Source organism: Oncorhynchus mykiss, chromosome 10 (assembly GCF_013265735.2).
Source record: "Oncorhynchus mykiss isolate Arlee chromosome 10, USDA_OmykA_1.1, whole genome shotgun sequence".
NCBI lineage: Eukaryota > Metazoa > Chordata > Actinopteri > Salmoniformes > Salmonidae > Oncorhynchus > Oncorhynchus mykiss.
In genome coordinates, this window is record NC_048574.1 from 43,099,923 (window position 1) to 43,118,459 (window position 18,537).

Genomic DNA, 18,537 nt, shown 5'->3' on the forward strand with positions numbered 1-18,537 from the left:
TGTAATACAAGGCTGCAGGGAGGCTACTGCATCCATTCATTTGTCTGTTCAGTTGATGTGTATGGATTTGTCCTGCATTTATTTTAGTGTGCAGACATGCAGGGTGTGTTATACACATTCAAAGGTCTGTATATGTATCATTTTGTATAATATGCTTAGATTCTGTGCTTTCCATCTTGTAGAGTCACTGTGACTTCAGTTTTGAAAGGAGCTGATGGTTTACCTGCTTTGTTTTGTCCTTATTCAATAAAGGAACATAATGTTACACATTGTGTTTTTATATTCATATGGAATGTGTATTTGTTTATATGACAGAGTACTAGGGCCACACTGAAGAAAAAGGATAAAGTCATAAATTTATGAGGCTGGTTCTTTCTGCAGAAAAGCTACATATTGTTTTTACAGTTTTGATACTTATGACAATGTGATACTTAATATTCTGGCACATCAGCATGTCTTTGTTTATGAAACCATACTGAAGTACAATTTCACGAAATGCCCCACATCTGTCATTTTAACAACTGTCCTCCTTTAAAACAACTGGTTACAATATTATGACTTGTGTTTTTTTCCCCTCTGTGGCCCTAATATTCTAGCATTTTATATATAGCCTTATAGTCTATGGGAAACTGTAAATTATCTAATGATAGCAACATCATCTAAAAATCATTTTTTATCCAAAATCATTGAAATTAATGATCACAAACGTTTAAATAACAGTGGGTCTAGTTATGTGATAACAATGTATAGTGAGCAGTGAAATAACTATTGGTTTCCATTTGTGGTGACTGCTGACTGACATTAGGGATGAGATTAAATAGATCCTGGAATTTAGCCTGGTCTGGAGCAGGCTAGCTCCACAGAATAAATCTCCATGGTAATTTATACCATAACATATCCTCCTGCCCCCTATCCATCTTTAGTGCAACCAGATTACGGATCAATTGAGCCAGGATCACCAAGATATCCTGGCTTAATCCCTTATCCTAGTTTTGTGCAACAGGCCCCAGGTGTGGAACGCCTCAATCACACTGACAGTGTTATTTAATTTTGGTGCACCAAAAGTACTTTTATTTCCAATGGAACGCTGTGTTTGCATTGCATTGGCAGTGTGGTGCATAAATTAGATTTATAAAACGTATGCATAAAACTGCGCAGATGGCTTAACAGAAATGGTAGCAGAATGTGTATGTTGTACATCCAGATGATGCTGTATACCATTTTGCACAATAACACTGCTGGTGTGATCAAGGTGTAAAATCTGACATGCGACAGCAACGCCTGGGCAGAGGAACGCGACCTCAAACTGTTTAGTCCCTATTTTATAGCTGCTATACTAGCAGTTCTCAGCAAGGTACGAGGCCAAAGTTTACAATACTGCAACGCTAGCCAGCAAATACTATAAACTACTAGGAAAAATGGAGCAAACTTGTTTAATAATTAAACCCCGCGATTGTCATTGTAGGCGTTCATCGAAGCAGAAGAAGGTTCACGAAATCTGAATTACAGCCAAGTCACTGTGCTGCTATCAACAGTTGACTGGAATCCACGAGATCTGTTCTGTGAGCATTGTATACTCAGATTATCAAACCATACGAGTTGATTTGTTCTCAATCAAAGCAATTAAGTTGTAGTGTCTTAACACTTAGTACTAATTTATGTAATAAGAAAGACTCTGAATACAAGCAATTGAACTGGAGCTTCACATTTACTCAACACTAGTTAGTACAAGAATAACATAGAACAACACTGCGCATGACCAAGGGTGCTCCATCCTTAAAGGGGACATCAGTAATTAACAGAACATAAGTATTTCGGCGAATTTATCATTTGTGCAGGAGTCTCTGACGCGAATAATCCACATCAACTGCTGTATATAATTGTGCATCTGTCCAGTGTTCCATCTAAACCAATTTTACATTAACAGATAATGGCTTTGGCTCGGGTGTTTTTCCGTTTACATGGCTATTTGCAACCCATATCGAAAACACAGGCTCCTTTGGTCTCCCGACTCATACGGACCCAGAATGAAGCGAGGTATTGGCAGTGTACTGCTGCTCCACAGTCGACGAGTTGTCATTGGCAACTTCAGGAAGAATGCCTTGGTGAGTGTCTTGACTATTGTTTTTGTTTTTTCAAATCTGCGCTTCCCTTTACCAAAGGCTATGGTTATTTGGCATTTAATTCACTCGAGTTTCCTATGTGTTTGTTATTGAAGTTCAAGTTGTCCATATCAAAAACCATTTTAATCGTCTCGTGCTTCGTAAACAACAGGTGTGGACTAACAGTGAAACTGCTTCCGGGCCCTTCCTAACAATGAAGAGAGAAAGAAAATAGAGAAATAATAAAAAAGTAAAACACGTAATAATAGCTTACCAATGAGTAACGATAACTTGGCTATATACCAGGGGTATGAGTTATTGGCTATATACCAGGGGTATGAGTTAATGGAGGTAGATATGTACAAGAATACTGAACAAAAATATAAATGCAATGATTTTACTGAGTTACAGTTTATATAAGAAAATCAGTCCATTGAAATAAATAAATTAGGACCTAATCTATGGATTTCACATGATTGGGCAGGGATGCAGCAATGGGTGGGCCTAGGAGGGCATAGGCGACCCACTTGGGAGCCAGGCCCACTTACAGGGGAGCCAGGCCCACCCACAGGGGAACCAGGCCAAGCCAATCAGGTTGAGTTTTTTCCCCACAAAAGGGCTTTATTTCATACAGAAATAATCCTCAGTTTCACCAGCTGTCCGGGTGGCTGGTCTCAGACGATGAAGAAAAACGATGAAATACGATGAAGAAGCCAGATGTGGAGGTCCTGGGCAGGCGCGGTTACACATGGTCTGCGGCTGTGAGGCCGGTTGGACGTGCTGCAAATTCTCTAAAATTAAGTTGAAGGCGGCTTATGGTAGATAAATTAACATTAAATTATCTGGCAACAACTCTGGTGGACACTCCTGCAGTCACCAGGCTGATTGCAAGCTCCCTCAACTTGAGACATCTGTGCCATTGTGTTGAGTGACAAAATTGCACATTAAGAGTGGCCTTTTATTGTCCCCAGCACAAGGTGCACCTGTGTAATGATCCTTCTGTTTAATCAGCTTCTTAATATGCCACACCTGTCAGGTAGATGGATTATCTTGGCAAAGGAGAAATTCTCACTAACAGGGATGTAAACAAATGAATGCACTACATTTCAGAGAAATAAGGCTTTTTTGAGTATGGAACATTTCTGGGATCTTTTATTTCATCTCATAAAACATGGGACCAACACTTTACATGTTGCGTTTTATATTTGTGTTCAGTATAACTAGGAATAAAGTGACAGATAGTAAACAGTAGCAGCAGTATATGTGATGAGTCAAAAAAAGGTTGTTCGAAAAGGGGTTAATGCAGTCATATGGCTTGGGGGTAGATGCTGTTTAGGGTCCTGTTGGTTTCAGACTTGGTGCATCTCTACCGCTTGTCCTGCGATCGCAAAGAGAACAGCCTATGATGACCTCTATACCAGTGGGTCTGGATGGCATGGAGCTCAGCTACAGTGATGTACTGGGTAGCACCTACCCTCTGTAGCGCCTTGCCAAGTTGTCATACCAAGTGCAGATGCAGCCAGTCAAAATGCTCTCAATGGTGCAGCTGCAGAACTTTTTAAGGATCTGAGAGTCCATGCCAAGTCTTTTCAGCCATGTGTTACTTGAGAACCAATGTTGGACTTTCAAATCAAAGTTTATTTGTCACCTGTGCCGAATACAACCGGTGTAGACCTTACAGGGAAATGCTTACTTACAGGCTCTAACCAATAGTGCAAAAAAGGTATTAGGTGAACAATAGGTAAGTAAAGAAATAAACAGTAAAAAGACAGTGGAAAAACAGTAGCGAGGTGCGTACAGCAGCGAGGCTATATACAGCAGCGAGGCTATATACAGTAGCGAGGCTATATACAGTAGCGAGGCTACATACAGACACCGGTTAGTCAAGCTGATTGCGGTAGTATGTACATTTAGATATGGTTAAAGTGACTATGCAGATATAATGAACAGAGCGTAGCAGCAGTGTAAAAGAGGTGTTGGGGAGGTGGCACACAATGCAAATAGTCCGGGTAGTCATTTGATTACCTGTTCAGGAGTCTTATGGCTTGGGGGTAAAAACTGTTGAGAAGCCTTTTTGTCCTAGACTTGGCACTTCGGTACCGCGTGCCATGTGGTAGTAGAGAGAACAGTCTGTGGCTGGGGTCTTTGACAATTTTTATGGCCTTCCTCTGACACCGCCTGGTGTAGAGGTCCTAGTTGGCAGGCAGCTTAGCCCCAGTGATGTACTGGGCTGTACGCACTACCCTCTGTAGTGCCTTGCGGTCGGAGGCCGAGCAATTGCCGTACCAGGCAGTGATGCAACCAGTCAGGATGCTCTCGATGTTGCAGCTGTAGAACCTTTTGAGAATCTCAGGACCCATGCCAAATCTTTTTAGTTTCCTGGGGGGAATAGGCTTTGTCGTGCCCTCTTCACGACTGTCTTGGTGTGTTTGGACCATTCTAGTTTGTTGTTGATGTGGATACCAAGGAACTTGAAGCTCTCAACCTGCTCCACTACAGCCTTGTCGATGAGTGGGGACGTACTCGGTCCAATATTGAACTTTAACCTGGTACATTGCTTAGAATAGTGTCTGGACCTGACACTTGACTAGGCCAGTTTCCATATTATACGCTAATATTTACTTATAAATCTAACATTTGAATCTTCAGAGCTCAGCTATGGAGGACTTGTGATGCACTTTGACTATGTGTGGCTACGGGATCATTGCCGCTCTGCCTCCTGCTACAACAGCAAGACCAACCAGAGGAACCTAGATACGTCACATGTGGAGCTGAACATATGTCCCGCCAACACCAGGGTGGATGATGAGAATCTCTTCCTCACATGTAAGTCTTGGTTTGAAGATTGCTTTTCTCAACTAAGAGAAAGCCCACATTGTGAAGTAGCCTGGAACTTGACCACTGCCAATCCTGAGATAGTTACTGCATTGTTCAGGGAGACCTTTGCCTCTTGTAAAAGGCTATAATGACATACTGTAGACAGTGCAGACATTGCTACCATATGATTTATTTTACCCTGTAACCATTAAATCCCTTACTCTCGTTGCAATCAGTCATTTCATTTGAGGTCGTATATCTAGGTCTGTTTGATGTCGTCAAAACCTCTAAATCCATTGCCAGTCATTTGATGGTTTTTTATTTCAGCCCATTTCCTTTTTGGCAGCACTGTGATATGCACCTATAGCTACTCATCATTATTTGGAACAGTTATTGAATTGTATAATAGAAGGAATTGTCTTTGATTTGTGTACCCCAGGGCCTGATGGTCATGTGACAAAGTACAACCTGAGTTGGCTGGCTCAGAACAGCTATGAGGGACTGAAGCAGAGTGCCATGCAGCCACGCATCATCTGGAACTCTGACATCTATGCCAATGCCAAGGTGTCCCCTGCCAATTGGGACAAGTTTATGACCTGTGATGATGAACTGAAGAAGTTCCTCAGGAACTTTCTGCTGTATGGCATTGCTTTTGTGGAGGGTGTCCCACCAACTGTTGAGGCCACAGAGACTGTTACCCAGAGGGTCAGCCTCATCAGGTACTGGCCTCTTAGGGAATGGGAAGTGGGTGTTCAGGGGTCTTAAAAGTAGCTGCATACCACCCACCACAATGCATACAAACAGAAATGGTTTTAGAATGGGAGATTATTTAATAAGGTTAGCTTGTTACAATGCTTGTAACAAAGCAACAGTGCATTTTAAAAATGTATTTGACCTTTGTTTAACTAGGCAAGTCAGTTAAGAACCCATTCTTATTTACAATGACGGCCTAGGAACAGTGGGTTAACTGTATTGTTCAGGGGCAGAATGACAGATTTTTAATTCAATCTAACATTCAATCTAACAACCTTTCGGTTACTAGCCCAACGCTCTAACCACTAGGCTACCTGCTACAGGGAAGATGTTGGTTTCCTTAATTAACAACAAGCCCTTGATACTTTTGCCAAGTGAACATGCACAACACACTTTTCTCAGCACTTAGAATGGAGTGTGGATTTGTCAAAGAGGAGAAGAGAGAGTAGTGGTACTGCCTTCTCATTAATCCACCAGGTTCATTAAGGACTCCATAGGTGGTGTGGTTTTGAAGTTTCCAATGCCTGAACCAGCACACTAATCCCTCTTTATACTAGACTCTAATTTGGGGTGACGAGGAGGGAAGGGAGGGAGGAAGAAGTGTGTTAGAAGAAATGCATTGCACATGGTTGCCAGATGAGGCCATTCTTCTAGTCCAGTAACACTGTTTGGCCATCAGAAGTAATTGCCCTCCTTCTGACACCCCAAAGAAACAAAAGATAACTCTTTGGAGTAAAGTTGCCATTATAAACATGTTTTAATTGTTCTTGTATAGTGTTGTCGATATTCTTTTTGAGACGGCAGACTACTTTTCATTCCTGTTTCCTATTAGGGAGACTATGTATGGCAAGATGTGGAACTTCACTTCAGATTTCTCCCGAGGAGACACTGCCTACACCAAACTGGCCCTGGACCGTCACACAGACACCTCATACTTCCAGGAACCTTGTGGGTACGTATTCAGAAGATGTTCACACACGGATGGGTGTTAATTGTTTGAGTTATCATGGCAGGTCAATTTAGCACGGCAGCACACATGCTGATCTGTATCTTGGTTAGGTTGAGATTCCTCTTCAGATGCAGACACGTTAGACATCTATGTAGGTTATTGTGTTAGGTGATTACAATGATGTGGTCCTCTGTAGCTGAGTTGAGAGAGCATGGTGCTTGCTACGCCAGGATTGTGGGTTCGATTCCCGGGACCACCCATACTTTAAATGTATGCACGCATGACTGTCAGTCCCTTAGGATAAAAGCGTCTGCTAAATGGAATATATATTGTTAGTTAAATGGACAGTTTTAACAACAGGTTCAGCATTGTGGAACAGGCCATTCCTTTTGGAAGCTGCAGTTTGACACTGTTTCAACACCGGTTTATGGCTTTTTTTAACTGATAAGATGCAAGGCAGATGCACATTGCTATGGCACATATTTCTTGAATCTTGATAAAACAAGATATAGTGTGATAGGCTCCACCTTGGTGTCCCATGAAATGACAGGGCATTTCATGACATCATGTGACTTACTTTGACTTTGAATTACAGGATCCAAGTGTTCCATTGCCTTAAACACGAGGGAACGGGAGGAAGAACACTACTCGTGGATGGATTCTATTCTGCAGACCAAGTACTCCAGAAGACACCTGACAACTTTGAGCTGCTAGCACGGGTGCCTATCAAGCATGAGTACATTGAAAATGTCAGCGACCACCGCAACCACATGATAGGCATCGGCCCTGTGCTCAACGTGTATCCCTGGAACAATGAGGTGTACATGATCCGGTATGACCAGTCTGTTTTCATTTGAGATGTGAATGTCTCCCTGAATGTCTTGCTTTAAACATATCTTCCATTGTCATCTTAGGCCATACAACCTCTAACCAGTGTTTGTTAGCTATTAATTCACAATGTTGTACACATTTGAGAAATGCTACACCCATCATTATGAATTAAGTCCCTTGGGAGGGTTCTTTGTGGGAAGCTCAGGATCTTTTGCTCATAATAAAAAATAATAGTGTATACAGCGTAACACTTGTTAATCCAGAGCTTGATCCTTTGAGCTCAATGTTATGAATATTTCATCTGATATTGAGGATTAATATGGTATCACCTCCTGCTTGGTTGCCTCTCTCACAGATACAATAACTATGACCGGGCAGTCATAAACACTATCCCCCATGACGATGTCAATCGATGGTATGTGGCTCACAGACAGTTGACCACAGAGCTGAGGAAGCCAGAGAATGAGTTGTGGGTCAAACTGAAGCCTGGAAAGGTAAGGAAAAAGTGATGCCTTTTCATTGATCTAGACAGAAAGGATTCATCACTACATGTTGATATAAGAGGCGGGTGGGGGACATTCTGAAACCAGGATTGGGTTTCAGGGGATGGGTAATGTACTACAAAATCATACACAAACAATACAGTATGTTCCCTCTTTTTCTGGTAGGTTCTCTTCATTGATAACTGGCGTGTCTTGCATGGTCGGGAGTCCTTCACAGGCCTGCGGCAACTATGTGGCTGCTACCTGACCAGAGACGACGTCTTGAACACTGCCCGCTCCCTGGGTCTGCAGGCCTGAGTGAAGAAGAGTCTCCAGCCAAAAGCTGCAGTATTTTGGAGATAAAAGCTGCAGCCCTGCTTCTTCAGAATACCATATTATTAAATCAAATCAACAACAAAAAAAGCACAGGTGCCAAATACAACAATCCCTTAACCAACAATGCAGTTCAAGAAATAGAGTTAAGAAAATATTTTCTAAATAAAGTAAAAAAAATGTAATCAAAACGTAACACAAGATATTTACATAACAACAACGAGGCTATATACAGGAAGAACCGGTACCGGGTCAACGTGTGGGGGTACAGGTTAGTCGAGGTAATTTGTAAAGTGACTCTGCATAGATAAGTAACAGTGAGTAGCAGCAGTGTAAAAACAAAGGGGGGGGGATGTCAATGTAAATAGTCTGGGTGACCATTTGATGAATTGTTCAGCAGTCTATGGCTTGGGGTTAGAGGCTTTTAAGGAGCCGTTTGATCCTAGACTTGGCGTTCCAGTACCGTTTGCCGTGTGGTAGCATAGAGAACAGTCTCTGTGCAACTGGGTACTGGACTTCCTGATGGCCGCCCCCAGGTGGTGAGGGTAGGTAACAACGTCTCCACCCCGCTGATCCTCAACACTGGGGCCCCACAAGGGTGCGTTCTGAGCCCTATCCCTACCCTCTCAGTACTGGAGAGGGTAGTAAGTTTTAAGTTCCTCGGCGTACACACCACGAACAAACTGAATTGGTCCACCCACACAGACAGCATGGCGAACCTCAGGAGGCTGAAGAAATTTGGCTTGTCACCAAAAGCACTCTTTTACAGATGCACAATCGAGAGCATCCTGTTGGGCTGTATCACCGACTGGTACGGCAACTGCTCCGCCCACAACCGTAAGGCTCTCCAGAGGGTATTGAGGTCTGCACAACGCATCACGGGGGCAAACTACCTGCCCTACAGGACACCTACACCACCCGATGTCACAGGAAGGCCATAAAGATCATCAAGGACAACAACCACCCGAGCCACTGCCTGTTCACTCCGCTATCATCCAGAAGGCGAGGTCAGTACAGGTGCATCAAAGCAGGGACCGAGAGACTGAAAAACAGCTTCTATCTCAAGGCCATCAGACTGTTAAACAGCCACCACTAACATTGAGTGGCTGCTGCCAACATACTGACTCAACTCCAGCCACTTTAATAATGGAAAAATTAATACATTTTATATATCACTAGCCACTTTAAACAATGCCACTTAATATGTTTACACACCCTACATTACTCATCTCATATGTATATACTGTACTCTATACCATCTACTGTATCTTGCCTATGCTGTTCTGTACCATCACTCATTCATATATTCATATATACTTCATCCTTTACACTTGTGTGTATAAGGTAGTTGTTGTGAAATTGTTAGGTTAGATGACTCGTTGGTTATTACTGCATTGTCGGAACTAGAAGCACAAGCATTTCGCTACACTCGCATTAACATCTGCTAACCATGTGTATGTGACAAATAAAATTTGATTTGATTTCTATTCGGTGGCTCTCTTTTGTTGTCATGCAAAGACAGACTGACATGCATTAAAACATATCCAGCATCAAAGGAACATTTATTTTTTTACGAGTGTCATGCATTCTTTTATAGTTTAATGGTGTTATCACAAAATGTTGAACTCTAATTAGTTTAACTAAAATGTCATTTTTTTCCCGTTCTGGTGATTCAATCACGGATTACAAAAAGAAAACCAGCCCTGTCACGGACCAGGATGTCTTGCTCCCAGGCAGACTAATTAACTTTTTTGCCCGCTTTGAGGACAATACAGTGCCACTGACACGGCCCGCAACTAAAACATGCGGACTCTCCTTCACTGCAGCCGAGGTGAGTAAAACATTTAAACGTGTTAACCCTCGCAAGGCTGAAGGCCCAGACGGCATCCCCAGCCGCGCCCTCAGAGCATGCGCAGACCAGCTGGCTGGTGTGTTTACGGACATATTCAATCAATCCCTATCCCAGTCTGTTGTGCCCACATGCTTCAAGTGGGCCACCATTGTTCCTGTTCCCAAGAAAGCTAAGGTAACTGAGCTAAACGACTACCGCCCCGTACCACTCACTTCCGTCATCATGAAGTGCTTTGAGAGACTATTCAAGGACCATATCACCTCCACCCTACCTGACACCCTAGACCCACTCCAATTTGCTTACTGCCCAAATAGGTCCACAGACGATGCAATCTCAACCACACTGCACACTGCCCTAACCCATCTGGACAAGAGGAATACCTATGTGAGAATGCTGTTCATCGACTACAGCTCGGCATTTAACACCATAGTGCCCTCCAAGCTCGTCATCAAGCTCGAGACCCTGGGTCTCGACCCCGCCCTGTGCAACTGGGTACTGGACTTCCTGACGGGCCGCCCCCAGGTGGTGAGGGTAGGCAACAACATCTCCATCCCGCTGATCCTCAACACTGGGGCCCCACAAGGGTGCGTTCTGAGCCCTCTCCTGTACTCCCTGTTCACCCACGACTACGTGGCCACGCACGCCTCCAACTCAATCATGAAGTTTGCGGACGACAAAACAGTGGTAGGCTTGATTACCAACAACGACGAGACGGCCTACAGGGAGGAGGTGAGGGCCCTCAGAGTGTTGTGTCAGGAAAATAACCTCACACTCAACGTCAACAAAACTAAGGAGATGATTGTGGACTTCAGGAAACAGCAGAGGGAACACCCCCCTATCCACATCGATGGAACAGTAGTGGAGAGGGTAGTAAGTTTTAAGTTCCTTGGCGTACACATCACAGAAAACTGAATTGGTCCACCCACACAGACAGCATCGTGAAGAAGGCGCAGCAGTGCCTCTTCAACCTCAGGAGGCTGAAGAAATTTGGCTTGTCACCAAAAGCACTCACAAACTTCTACAGATGCACAATCGAGAGCATCCTGTCGGGCTGTATCACCGCCTGGTACGGCAACTGCTCCGCCCACAACCGTAAGGCTCTCCAGAGGTTAGTGAGGTCTGCACAACGCATCACCGGGGGCAAACTACCTGCCCTCCAGGACACCTACACCACCCGATGTCACAGGAAGGCCATAAAGATCATCAAGGACAACAACCACCCGAGCCACTGCCTGTTCACCCCGCTATCATCCAGAAGGCGAGGTCAGTACAGGTGCATCAAAGCTGGGACCGAGACTGAAAAACAGCTTCTATCTCAAGGCCATCAGACTGTTAAACAGCCACCACTAACATTGAGTGGCTGCTGCCAACACACTGACTCAACTCCAGCCACTTTTAATAATGGGAATTGATGGGAAATGATGTAAAATATATCACTAGCCACTTTAAACAATGCTACCTAATATAATGTTTACATACCCTACATTGTTCATCTCAAATGTATATGTATATACTGTACTCTATATCATCTACTGCATCTTTATGTAATACATGTATCACTAGCCACTTTAACTATGACACTTTGTTTACATACTCATCTCATATGTATATACTGCACTCAATACCATCTACTGTATCTTGCCTATGCCGCTCTGTACCATCACTCATTCATATATCTTTATGTACATATTCTTTATCCCCTTACACCTGTGTCTAAGGTAGTAGTTTTGGAATTGTTAGCTAGATTACTTGTTGGTTATTACTGCATTGTCGGAACTAGAAGCACAAGCATTTCGCTACACTTGCATTAACATCTGCTAACCATGTGTATGTGACAAATAAAATTTGATTTGATTTGATTCTAGAATGAACTATCGCGTGGCTTGGATGGGAGGTAGCGCTTTTTCCTGAAAAGTCATGCGCATTGAACACACGTGTCCCCCTCAGTCTCATTGCACACCGAAGATGGCGGACGTTGAAAGTAAGTGGTCTGCAGCCATTCTTTGCACAGCCTAACGGTACTATTTATTTAGCTGGCTACAAGTGCTACGCAATGGGAGGTGTGTAGCTAGTTACGATGTTTATTTACTTGGAAATTGTTGCATGTTTTTTAGCAGCACTGCTGCACCCTCAACATGGAGGCATGGTCAAATAGGCGGCCACGTTCGCAATAGCCTTTGCTGATCTAGTGTAAACCGTGTGACTATCCAACTAGCTAGGTCTATGGCATATTTATTTACCTGCGTATGCTCCCAGATGGTTTTGCAACCTTGCCGAATTTTGTTAGCAAAATGACCAGCTAACTTTAGTTAGCTTAGCAAGTCGTAATAAGTAGCTAACCGTAGTAAGTTGCAAGTAGATTAATATAAGCATGTTCAGTTAACTAGCTCGTTAATTTGGCATATCCGAGTTATGTGGCTGTTTGTAGATATACAAGTTGCTGTGAACGCTGGCATAGTACCTCGTTTGGTCAAATTGGCCGTAAAGGCCTATTTTTTTTATACCATGTGCAGGCCGTAAAGGCCACGTGGGTGTGCCTTACCAAATCCAGTGTGGGCTTCCAATGATGGATGACTTGAACTACCGATAATTCTTACTCGCTATAACGATTTCTTCGTTGTCTGAAATGGCTCACAATAATGGTATGCGTATGGAGGTGAGATCTATTAGTTATCAACCACCACCTCTGAAAACGGGGGATCCCCCTGTATAAACGTCATGCCATGGAACGAAAAATGTAGTGATTAGTAACGTGTATCTCTCTGTTTTTGCTTTCAAGTGAACTCTGCCAAAAAACAGAAGAAGAAGAAGGAAAAGACAGTTTCTGATGATGAAGTTGGGGTAAGTCCTTATTATAATTGTTATGCTCCAGTTGGCTAAAAGCTTCTCACTGTTATAGATTAAAATGGTATGAAAATGGTAGTGTATATTTTCCTAAATATATATATATCTTTTTTTACAGGATATTCAGGAGAGTGGTGATTTCCTCATCAAACCAGAGTCCAAAGTTGCCAGTCTGGACACATCTCAGTGGCCATTGCTGTTGAAAGTGAGTTTTCTTTGTGCTTGTCATCTTATCTGTAGAAGCAGGATGCTGTATCTGAAGTGATGAACTTGTTTATCCATTCGCTGAGTGCTGCTGGGCCCTGGCATTGCAGCCTCCTGTGTCTGTTCTTGACTCAGGGGGTTCAGCGGCCTGACTCTATGCTTTTGTCCCCAGTGTTCTACTGGGGTAACTGTTGGGGCAGGTGTGCTGATGCACGTGTCAAGGGCCCGGTCACAACTAAGACGAGCGTAAACTCCTGATCACATGCACGTCCCTTTGCGGTTACATTTAGTTATTTGTAACTGTAATTAGTTTGTTTAATTCTAACTCATTGTGTTGCAGAATTTTGACAAACTCAACATTCGGACAGCTCACTACACACCTTTGCCGAATGGCTCAAACCCTTTGAAGAGGAGCATTCAGGATTATGTTCGGTAACCCTTGGTTCTTAATTATTTTCCTCTGTGTCAAATTTTTTATGAAGCCACATGATGAATGTAAATAGATTGCACTAGCACTCTGTGCAAAGATGACTTCTTATCTATCACCCTTGTCTGATGGCTCTACATGGATGCATTTGAAAGTATTGACGTCTTGTCTGTGATTTCATTTTGCTCCTCTTCTCTAACCCCATGTCGATCCATGTGATGTGCAGGACAGGCTTCATCAACTTGGACAAGCCTGCAAATCCCTCCTCTCATGAGGTGGTGGCCTGGATCCGACGTATCCTGCGAGTGGAGAAGACTGGCCACAGTGGCACCCTGGACCCCAAGGTGACCGGCTGCCTCATTGTGTGTGTGGACAGAGCCACGCGGCTGGTCAAGTCCCAGCAGAGTGCAGGTGAGTCGCCTTGTAAACCCAACCCCTTCCTGCTCGGACTGTTTACCTCCTGCTGGTTATGTAAACACATTAAGATTGGCCACTCCTTACTACTCTTCTGCCGTCTGTTTCAGGCAAAGAGTATGTGGGAATTGTTCGGCTGCACAATGCTATTGAGAATGAGCACACACTTGCTAGGGTAAGTTAATAGTTTGTCTTAGCATGGCTCAACGTTTTAATTTAACTGTAAAATAATACCTTTTCATATGAAGGTTTTTGACATGGATGTGAGATGATGAATGTGTTTATCCATTCTCTGAGTGCTTGCTAGGGTCCTGCTTTCTCTGTGGTGCGCATGTCTGTTTTAGCCATGAGTGTCTGCTGTGTCCCGGGATCCACTCTGCCACCTCAGTGTTCTACTGGGGCAGCTCATGCTGGAGCCAGGGGCAGGACTGGAGGGCCCTGCGATAACAAAGACGAGTTGACACACCTGATCACACATTAGAAAGGAAATGGGTGATATAACCGTGTTTTGGGAGTTCGTGGTTAATCCAACACTTCTTTTTCTTCTCTCTTTTTTTCTTTTAGGGAATAGAAACCCTCACAGGTGCCTTGTTCCAGCGGCCACCTCTCATCGCAGCCGTTAAGCGCCAGTTGAGAGTTAGGACCGTTTATGAAAGCAAACTCATTGAGTACGACCCAGAGAGGAGATTGGGTAAGGAATCTAATGCATTATTTCCTCATGCTCTGGGGGGGGCGGGGTGGTACTTTTAATACATGAAAGAAGCTGTTAGCATAGAGATAATAAACTAACTGTGCTTGTTGCAGGTATTTTCTGGGTGAGCTGCGAGGCGGGGACCTACATCAGGACCCTGTGTGTCCACCTGGGGCTCCTCCTTGGTGTTGGTGGTCAGATGCAGGAGCTGAGGAGAGTTCGCTCTGGTGTTCTGGGAGAGAGGGTGAGTCGCACGTCTTTCTCAATCCTTTGGCTGTGTCTTGTCAGTGGTTAAATTGAAGTCCAATGTGTTGAGTTCAGCTCTGGGCCTCTCCCCAGTTCCGGTAATTATTCATTGGCACAGAAATGGCATAGTGGCTCTGAGTAGGAAGTAGACATGCCCAGCCACTTGATTCCACTCTAGCCAGCATGTTATGGAAATTATATTTAGGCCTGTGTTCTGTTTGTGTCATGTATTTTAGACTCCTTAAATGTTGGAACTTGTTCTCTGCAGGACAACCTGGTGACCATGCACGATGTGCTGGATGCTCAGTGGCAGTATGACCACAACAAGGACGAGACGTACCTGCGCAGAGTCATCTACCCACTGGAGAAGCTTCTGGTGTCGCACAAACGTTTGGTCATGAAAGACAGTGCAGTGAGTGATTTCGGCCTTGTCATTGATAGTCTGGGTGTCATTTTCAAACTGACCTTGTTTAGAGGACTGAACACGTCTTTAAATAAACTGTGTGGTTTATTTTCTCCCCAGGTGAATGCGATCTGCTATGGAGCAAAGATAATGTTGCCTGGTGTCCTACGATATGAGGATGGCATCGAGATGAACCAAGATATTGTGGTGATAACAACCAAAGGAGAGGCCATTTGTATAGGTGAGCAATAGAAATATGCTGTTCTGCAAAGCAATTGGGAGGTTTTTCCAAAAGGCCACATGATGATCTCATAGGCGGCATTAGCGCTTTGTGCAAAGATGACCTATTATCTATCACCCTTGACTGATGGCTTTGAAAAACCACATTTTCTCCATATACATGTTTTATGTTCGTGTCTCAAGTTTCCCCCTTTGATTTTTCAGCTACTGCCCTCATGACTACTGCAGTGATCTCCACGTGTGACCACGGTGTCGTGGCCAAGATAAAGAGGGTCATCATGGAACGCGACACCTACCCCCGCAAGTGGGGCTTGGGGCCCAAGGTATCACCTCTTGTGCAAGCTACTGGAAGTCTTCCCATTTTACAACTTTATGCTTTTAGTGCACATTGTTATTCTTCTTACTAGTAAGATTTTGATTTGTAATGAACAGGCCAGCCAGAAGAAGATGATGATCCAGAAGGGACTGCTGGACAAACGCGGCAAAGCCAACGACAGCACTCCATCAGACTGGAAGGATGGCTACGTAGATTACAGGTGTGAAGCCAGTCTAACAGGCGCTTGATGGAGCAGTGGTGTTGAAACCTACACGTTCTGGTTCTAGTCAGCAGACGGTTATCCCTTTCTGGTCTGCCCTGTGGTCTCTGAGGGAGTCAGTCTGCAACATCAACTCTCATAGCTCAGCAGAGGTCTGGTCATCTGTTCTGCATGTCTGGCAGCTGAGCTGTGTGAACATGCATAGTTATTATTTCCCACCCATGTGGGTTAACTTGTGAGGAACTTGATGACTAGTTTGTGGATGTAGGTGTATTTGTAAATTAAATACGGTATGCGTCTGAAACAGTGAGACATGTTGCCTTCTCATTTTCAGTGCGTCCAAGCCCAAGGCTGAAGAAACCGGCAATGGGGACGCAAAGGTATGCTAACACAAGTTTATACTCTGGTATTGCTGGCCACAGGATGCTGCTGAGGGGAGAACGGCTCATAATTATGTCAGGAACGGAGCAATGGAATGGCATCAAACACCTGGATACCGTGTGTTTGATACCTTCCACTAATTCCGCTCCAGTCATTACCACGGCCCCGTTCTCGCCAATTAAGGTGCCACCAGCCTCCTGTGGTATTGGCACATGCCAAATAAGCAGTTTATTCCACATAAATTAAGCTCATGAGATGGACTAAATGACAATTTCTCAATCTTTCAGAGGAAGAGGGAAGACAGCGATAGTGATGCTGCGGCAGCCTCAGCACCTTCCACTCCATTGGCAGAAGACCCCAAGAAGGAGAAGAAGAAGAAAAAGAAGGAAAAAAAGCAAAAACTGGAGCACCCAGCTGCAGAGGCGGCGGAGCCAGCAGCAGAGACAGAAGGAGAGGTGGGTTTCTGCTGCTGGCCAGACTGGACAGCTGTATAATCTTGTGGCTAGAGAAGTTCTGGTCGTAGCAAGGGACATACTGACTTCATGTTTTTCGGCTGTAGTTTTTCAGTAACTATACTGGTAATGTACAGTGAGTTAATAATGTGCCATGCCTACGAGTGCACAACCAGTGCAGACAGTTATCCCTTTCCAACCTGCCTGTGGCTTCAGAGGGAGTCGGTCTGCTACATTATTGGGGGTGTGAGTCATTCGAGCATGTGAGCATCCGGTCATGTTGGGTCCTTACATTTTCCACATCTACTTTGTTAACAAGTCGCTACAGCCAACGTGCACTTAAACTGCAGAGAGCATTTTCCCTTAGAACTTTGAATTTCTTTCAACATTTACCCAAAGAATAACAAATCTCCTTATGCGCAGGTGGGCGAGAGTGCCAAGAAGAAGAAAAAGAAGAAGAAGAAGGAAGCGGATGCAGAAGCGGAGTGAAGAGCTTATGGACAATGAAAGGACCATAGAATTGTGAGGGTCCAGAATGTGTGCCTGCAGATATTTATCCTACAGATGCAGCAGGTGCTGAAGAGACAGCAGGCGGGGCAAGAACCGAGTAACATTTTTTGTTTTGTTAATCTGTCCAGAATGACCACAAATGGCGAATCATAAGGGGCTAGTCTTATGATCATACGGTTGTGACATCTCAACTAGAGCCATTCAGGCCCTACCCATGCCTGCGACATTCAGTCTACCCATATCCGGAACTTTCAGGCCTTTGCGCTACCCAAGCCCGATTGCTGCTTCCAAATTTAAAGCCCGGCCCTACCCGAAATCATCAGTAACTTCCTCTGTTAATAAATCCATTAGCGACTTCTATCTGTCACTCAGTCCCTGGGCACAAGGCAGCTGGCTCTACATGCACTCTGTGAATATCCACAGCAGCGGCTCCACTTAAGCTTCTCTGCTCAATAATCGAGACATGTTAAGTACTTTTGTCACACTAAACTCCAACTCAAGGAACATTTATTTTGTGAAATAAATCTCTTCGGGTGTTTATTTGTGGTTGAAGCACTTCTGACACAATATTCAGACTTTAGTCTGATGTGACTAATGTGCAGCAGAGCACTAGCAAGTGGCCCAGCTTAAAACATGTTAGTGATCAATTTAGTGATACCCATACCCTAGTTATTTTATGAGGGAAAACACAGGCCCAAACCTGATTTATAATGTTGTGGTTGGGTAGCAGAGCCCTGATTTCAACAATCCCTGTATGACCTTGCTTTTGTACTCCTTGTTTTTACATGTTTTAACTACTGTCCCTATGTGGACTTTGGTTTACTCTGGGCGTACCCTCGACTGTGTGAAATGCCACGGGCATTTTTTTTTTATATTGTACTGTAAATACAAATGAGCTGTAATCATAAATTGACATTTGAAATGAAATGGTTTTTGTTATGCTGCCGTTGTCCTGTCTACCCAGTGTCTAGGATCTGAGGCTATTTTCTGCAGTATAATGACTTGCAGGGGGAGAGGTAGAATAATTGACTTTTGTATTCAGAAGTAGTTTTCACACCAGCTGATGGTGA

At 44.0% G+C, this 18,537-nt stretch overlaps 2 protein-coding genes and 5 non-coding genes across 8 annotated transcripts; all 7 read left to right on the forward strand.

Annotated features, from left to right (window-relative positions):
- The first annotated feature begins 1,534 nt into the window (after positions 1 to 1,534).
- LOC110533947 (trimethyllysine dioxygenase, mitochondrial) lies at positions 1,535 to 8,870 on the forward strand. Its single transcript, XM_021618536.2, has 7 exons — positions 1,535 to 2,105; positions 4,752 to 4,928; positions 5,359 to 5,638; positions 6,505 to 6,624; positions 7,217 to 7,453; positions 7,808 to 7,946; positions 8,121 to 8,870. The coding sequence occupies exons 1-7, from the start codon at positions 1,931 to 1,933 to the stop codon at positions 8,250 to 8,252; spliced, it is 1,260 nt and encodes a 419-aa protein (XP_021474211.2). The 5' UTR covers positions 1,535 to 1,930; the 3' UTR covers positions 8,253 to 8,870.
- A 3,149-nt stretch (positions 8,871 to 12,019) lies between these two features.
- Positions 12,020 to 18,408, forward strand: LOC110533950 (H/ACA ribonucleoprotein complex subunit DKC1). 2 transcript variants are annotated; one of them, XM_021618543.2, is made up of 15 exons: positions 12,020 to 12,100; positions 12,899 to 12,960; positions 13,082 to 13,168; positions 13,508 to 13,599; positions 13,821 to 14,005; positions 14,119 to 14,183; positions 14,573 to 14,699; positions 14,813 to 14,943; positions 15,214 to 15,357; positions 15,469 to 15,589; positions 15,793 to 15,911; positions 16,021 to 16,124; positions 16,459 to 16,504; positions 16,793 to 16,960; positions 17,381 to 18,408. In XM_021618543.2, the coding sequence occupies exons 1-15, from the start codon at positions 12,037 to 12,039 to the stop codon at positions 17,444 to 17,446; spliced, it is 1,581 nt and encodes a 526-aa protein (XP_021474218.1). In that variant the 5' UTR covers positions 12,020 to 12,036; the 3' UTR covers positions 17,447 to 18,408. The 2 variants fall into 2 exon arrangements, with proteins under 2 accessions (XP_021474218.1, XP_036846267.1); XM_036990372.1 differs by lacking the exon at positions 12,020 to 12,100 and adding an exon at positions 12,156 to 12,179.
- Positions 13,220 to 13,429, forward strand: LOC118937086. The gene has a single exon (XR_005034481.1). It is a non-coding gene; the product is annotated as a small nucleolar RNA SNORD17 (small nucleolar RNA).
- LOC118937076 lies at positions 13,649 to 13,728 on the forward strand. The gene has a single exon (XR_005034472.1). It is a non-coding gene; the product is annotated as a small nucleolar RNA SNORD83 (small nucleolar RNA).
- On the forward strand, positions 14,272 to 14,482 carry LOC118937087. Its single transcript, XR_005034482.1, has one exon. It is a non-coding gene; the product is annotated as a small nucleolar RNA SNORD17 (small nucleolar RNA).
- Positions 15,001 to 15,139, forward strand: LOC118937079. The gene has a single exon (XR_005034475.1). It is a non-coding gene; the product is annotated as a small nucleolar RNA SNORA36 family (small nucleolar RNA).
- Positions 15,644 to 15,721, forward strand: LOC118937075. Its single transcript, XR_005034471.1, has one exon. It is a non-coding gene; the product is annotated as a small nucleolar RNA SNORD83 (small nucleolar RNA).
- Positions 18,409 to 18,537: the final 129 nt, after the last annotated feature.

What these genes read in the sequence shown, in the direction of transcription:
- LOC110533947 (XM_021618536.2), top strand. Translation starts at nt 1,931, where the DNA reads ATGGCTTTGGCTCGGGTGTTTTTCCGTTTACATGGCTATTTGCAACCC. An exon ending in TGAGAATCTCTTCCTCACAT is followed by an intron (nt 4,929 to 5,358) that starts GTAAGTCTTGGT and finishes TGTGTACCCCAG; the next exon opens with GGCCTGATGGTCATGTGACA. An exon ending in TACTTCCAGGAACCTTGTGG is followed by an intron (nt 6,625 to 7,216) that starts GTACGTATTCAG and finishes TTTGAATTACAG; the next exon opens with GATCCAAGTGTTCCATTGCC.
- LOC110533950 (XM_021618543.2), top strand. Translation starts at nt 12,037, where the DNA reads ATGCGCATTGAACACACGTGTCCCCCTCAGTCTCATTGCACACCGAAG. An exon ending in TTTCTGATGATGAAGTTGGG is followed by an intron (nt 12,961 to 13,081) that starts GTAAGTCCTTAT and finishes CTTTTTTTACAG; the next exon opens with GATATTCAGGAGAGTGGTGA. An exon ending in CTGGTGTTCTGGGAGAGAGG is followed by an intron (nt 14,944 to 15,213) that starts GTGAGTCGCACG and finishes TGTTCTCTGCAG; the next exon opens with GACAACCTGGTGACCATGCA.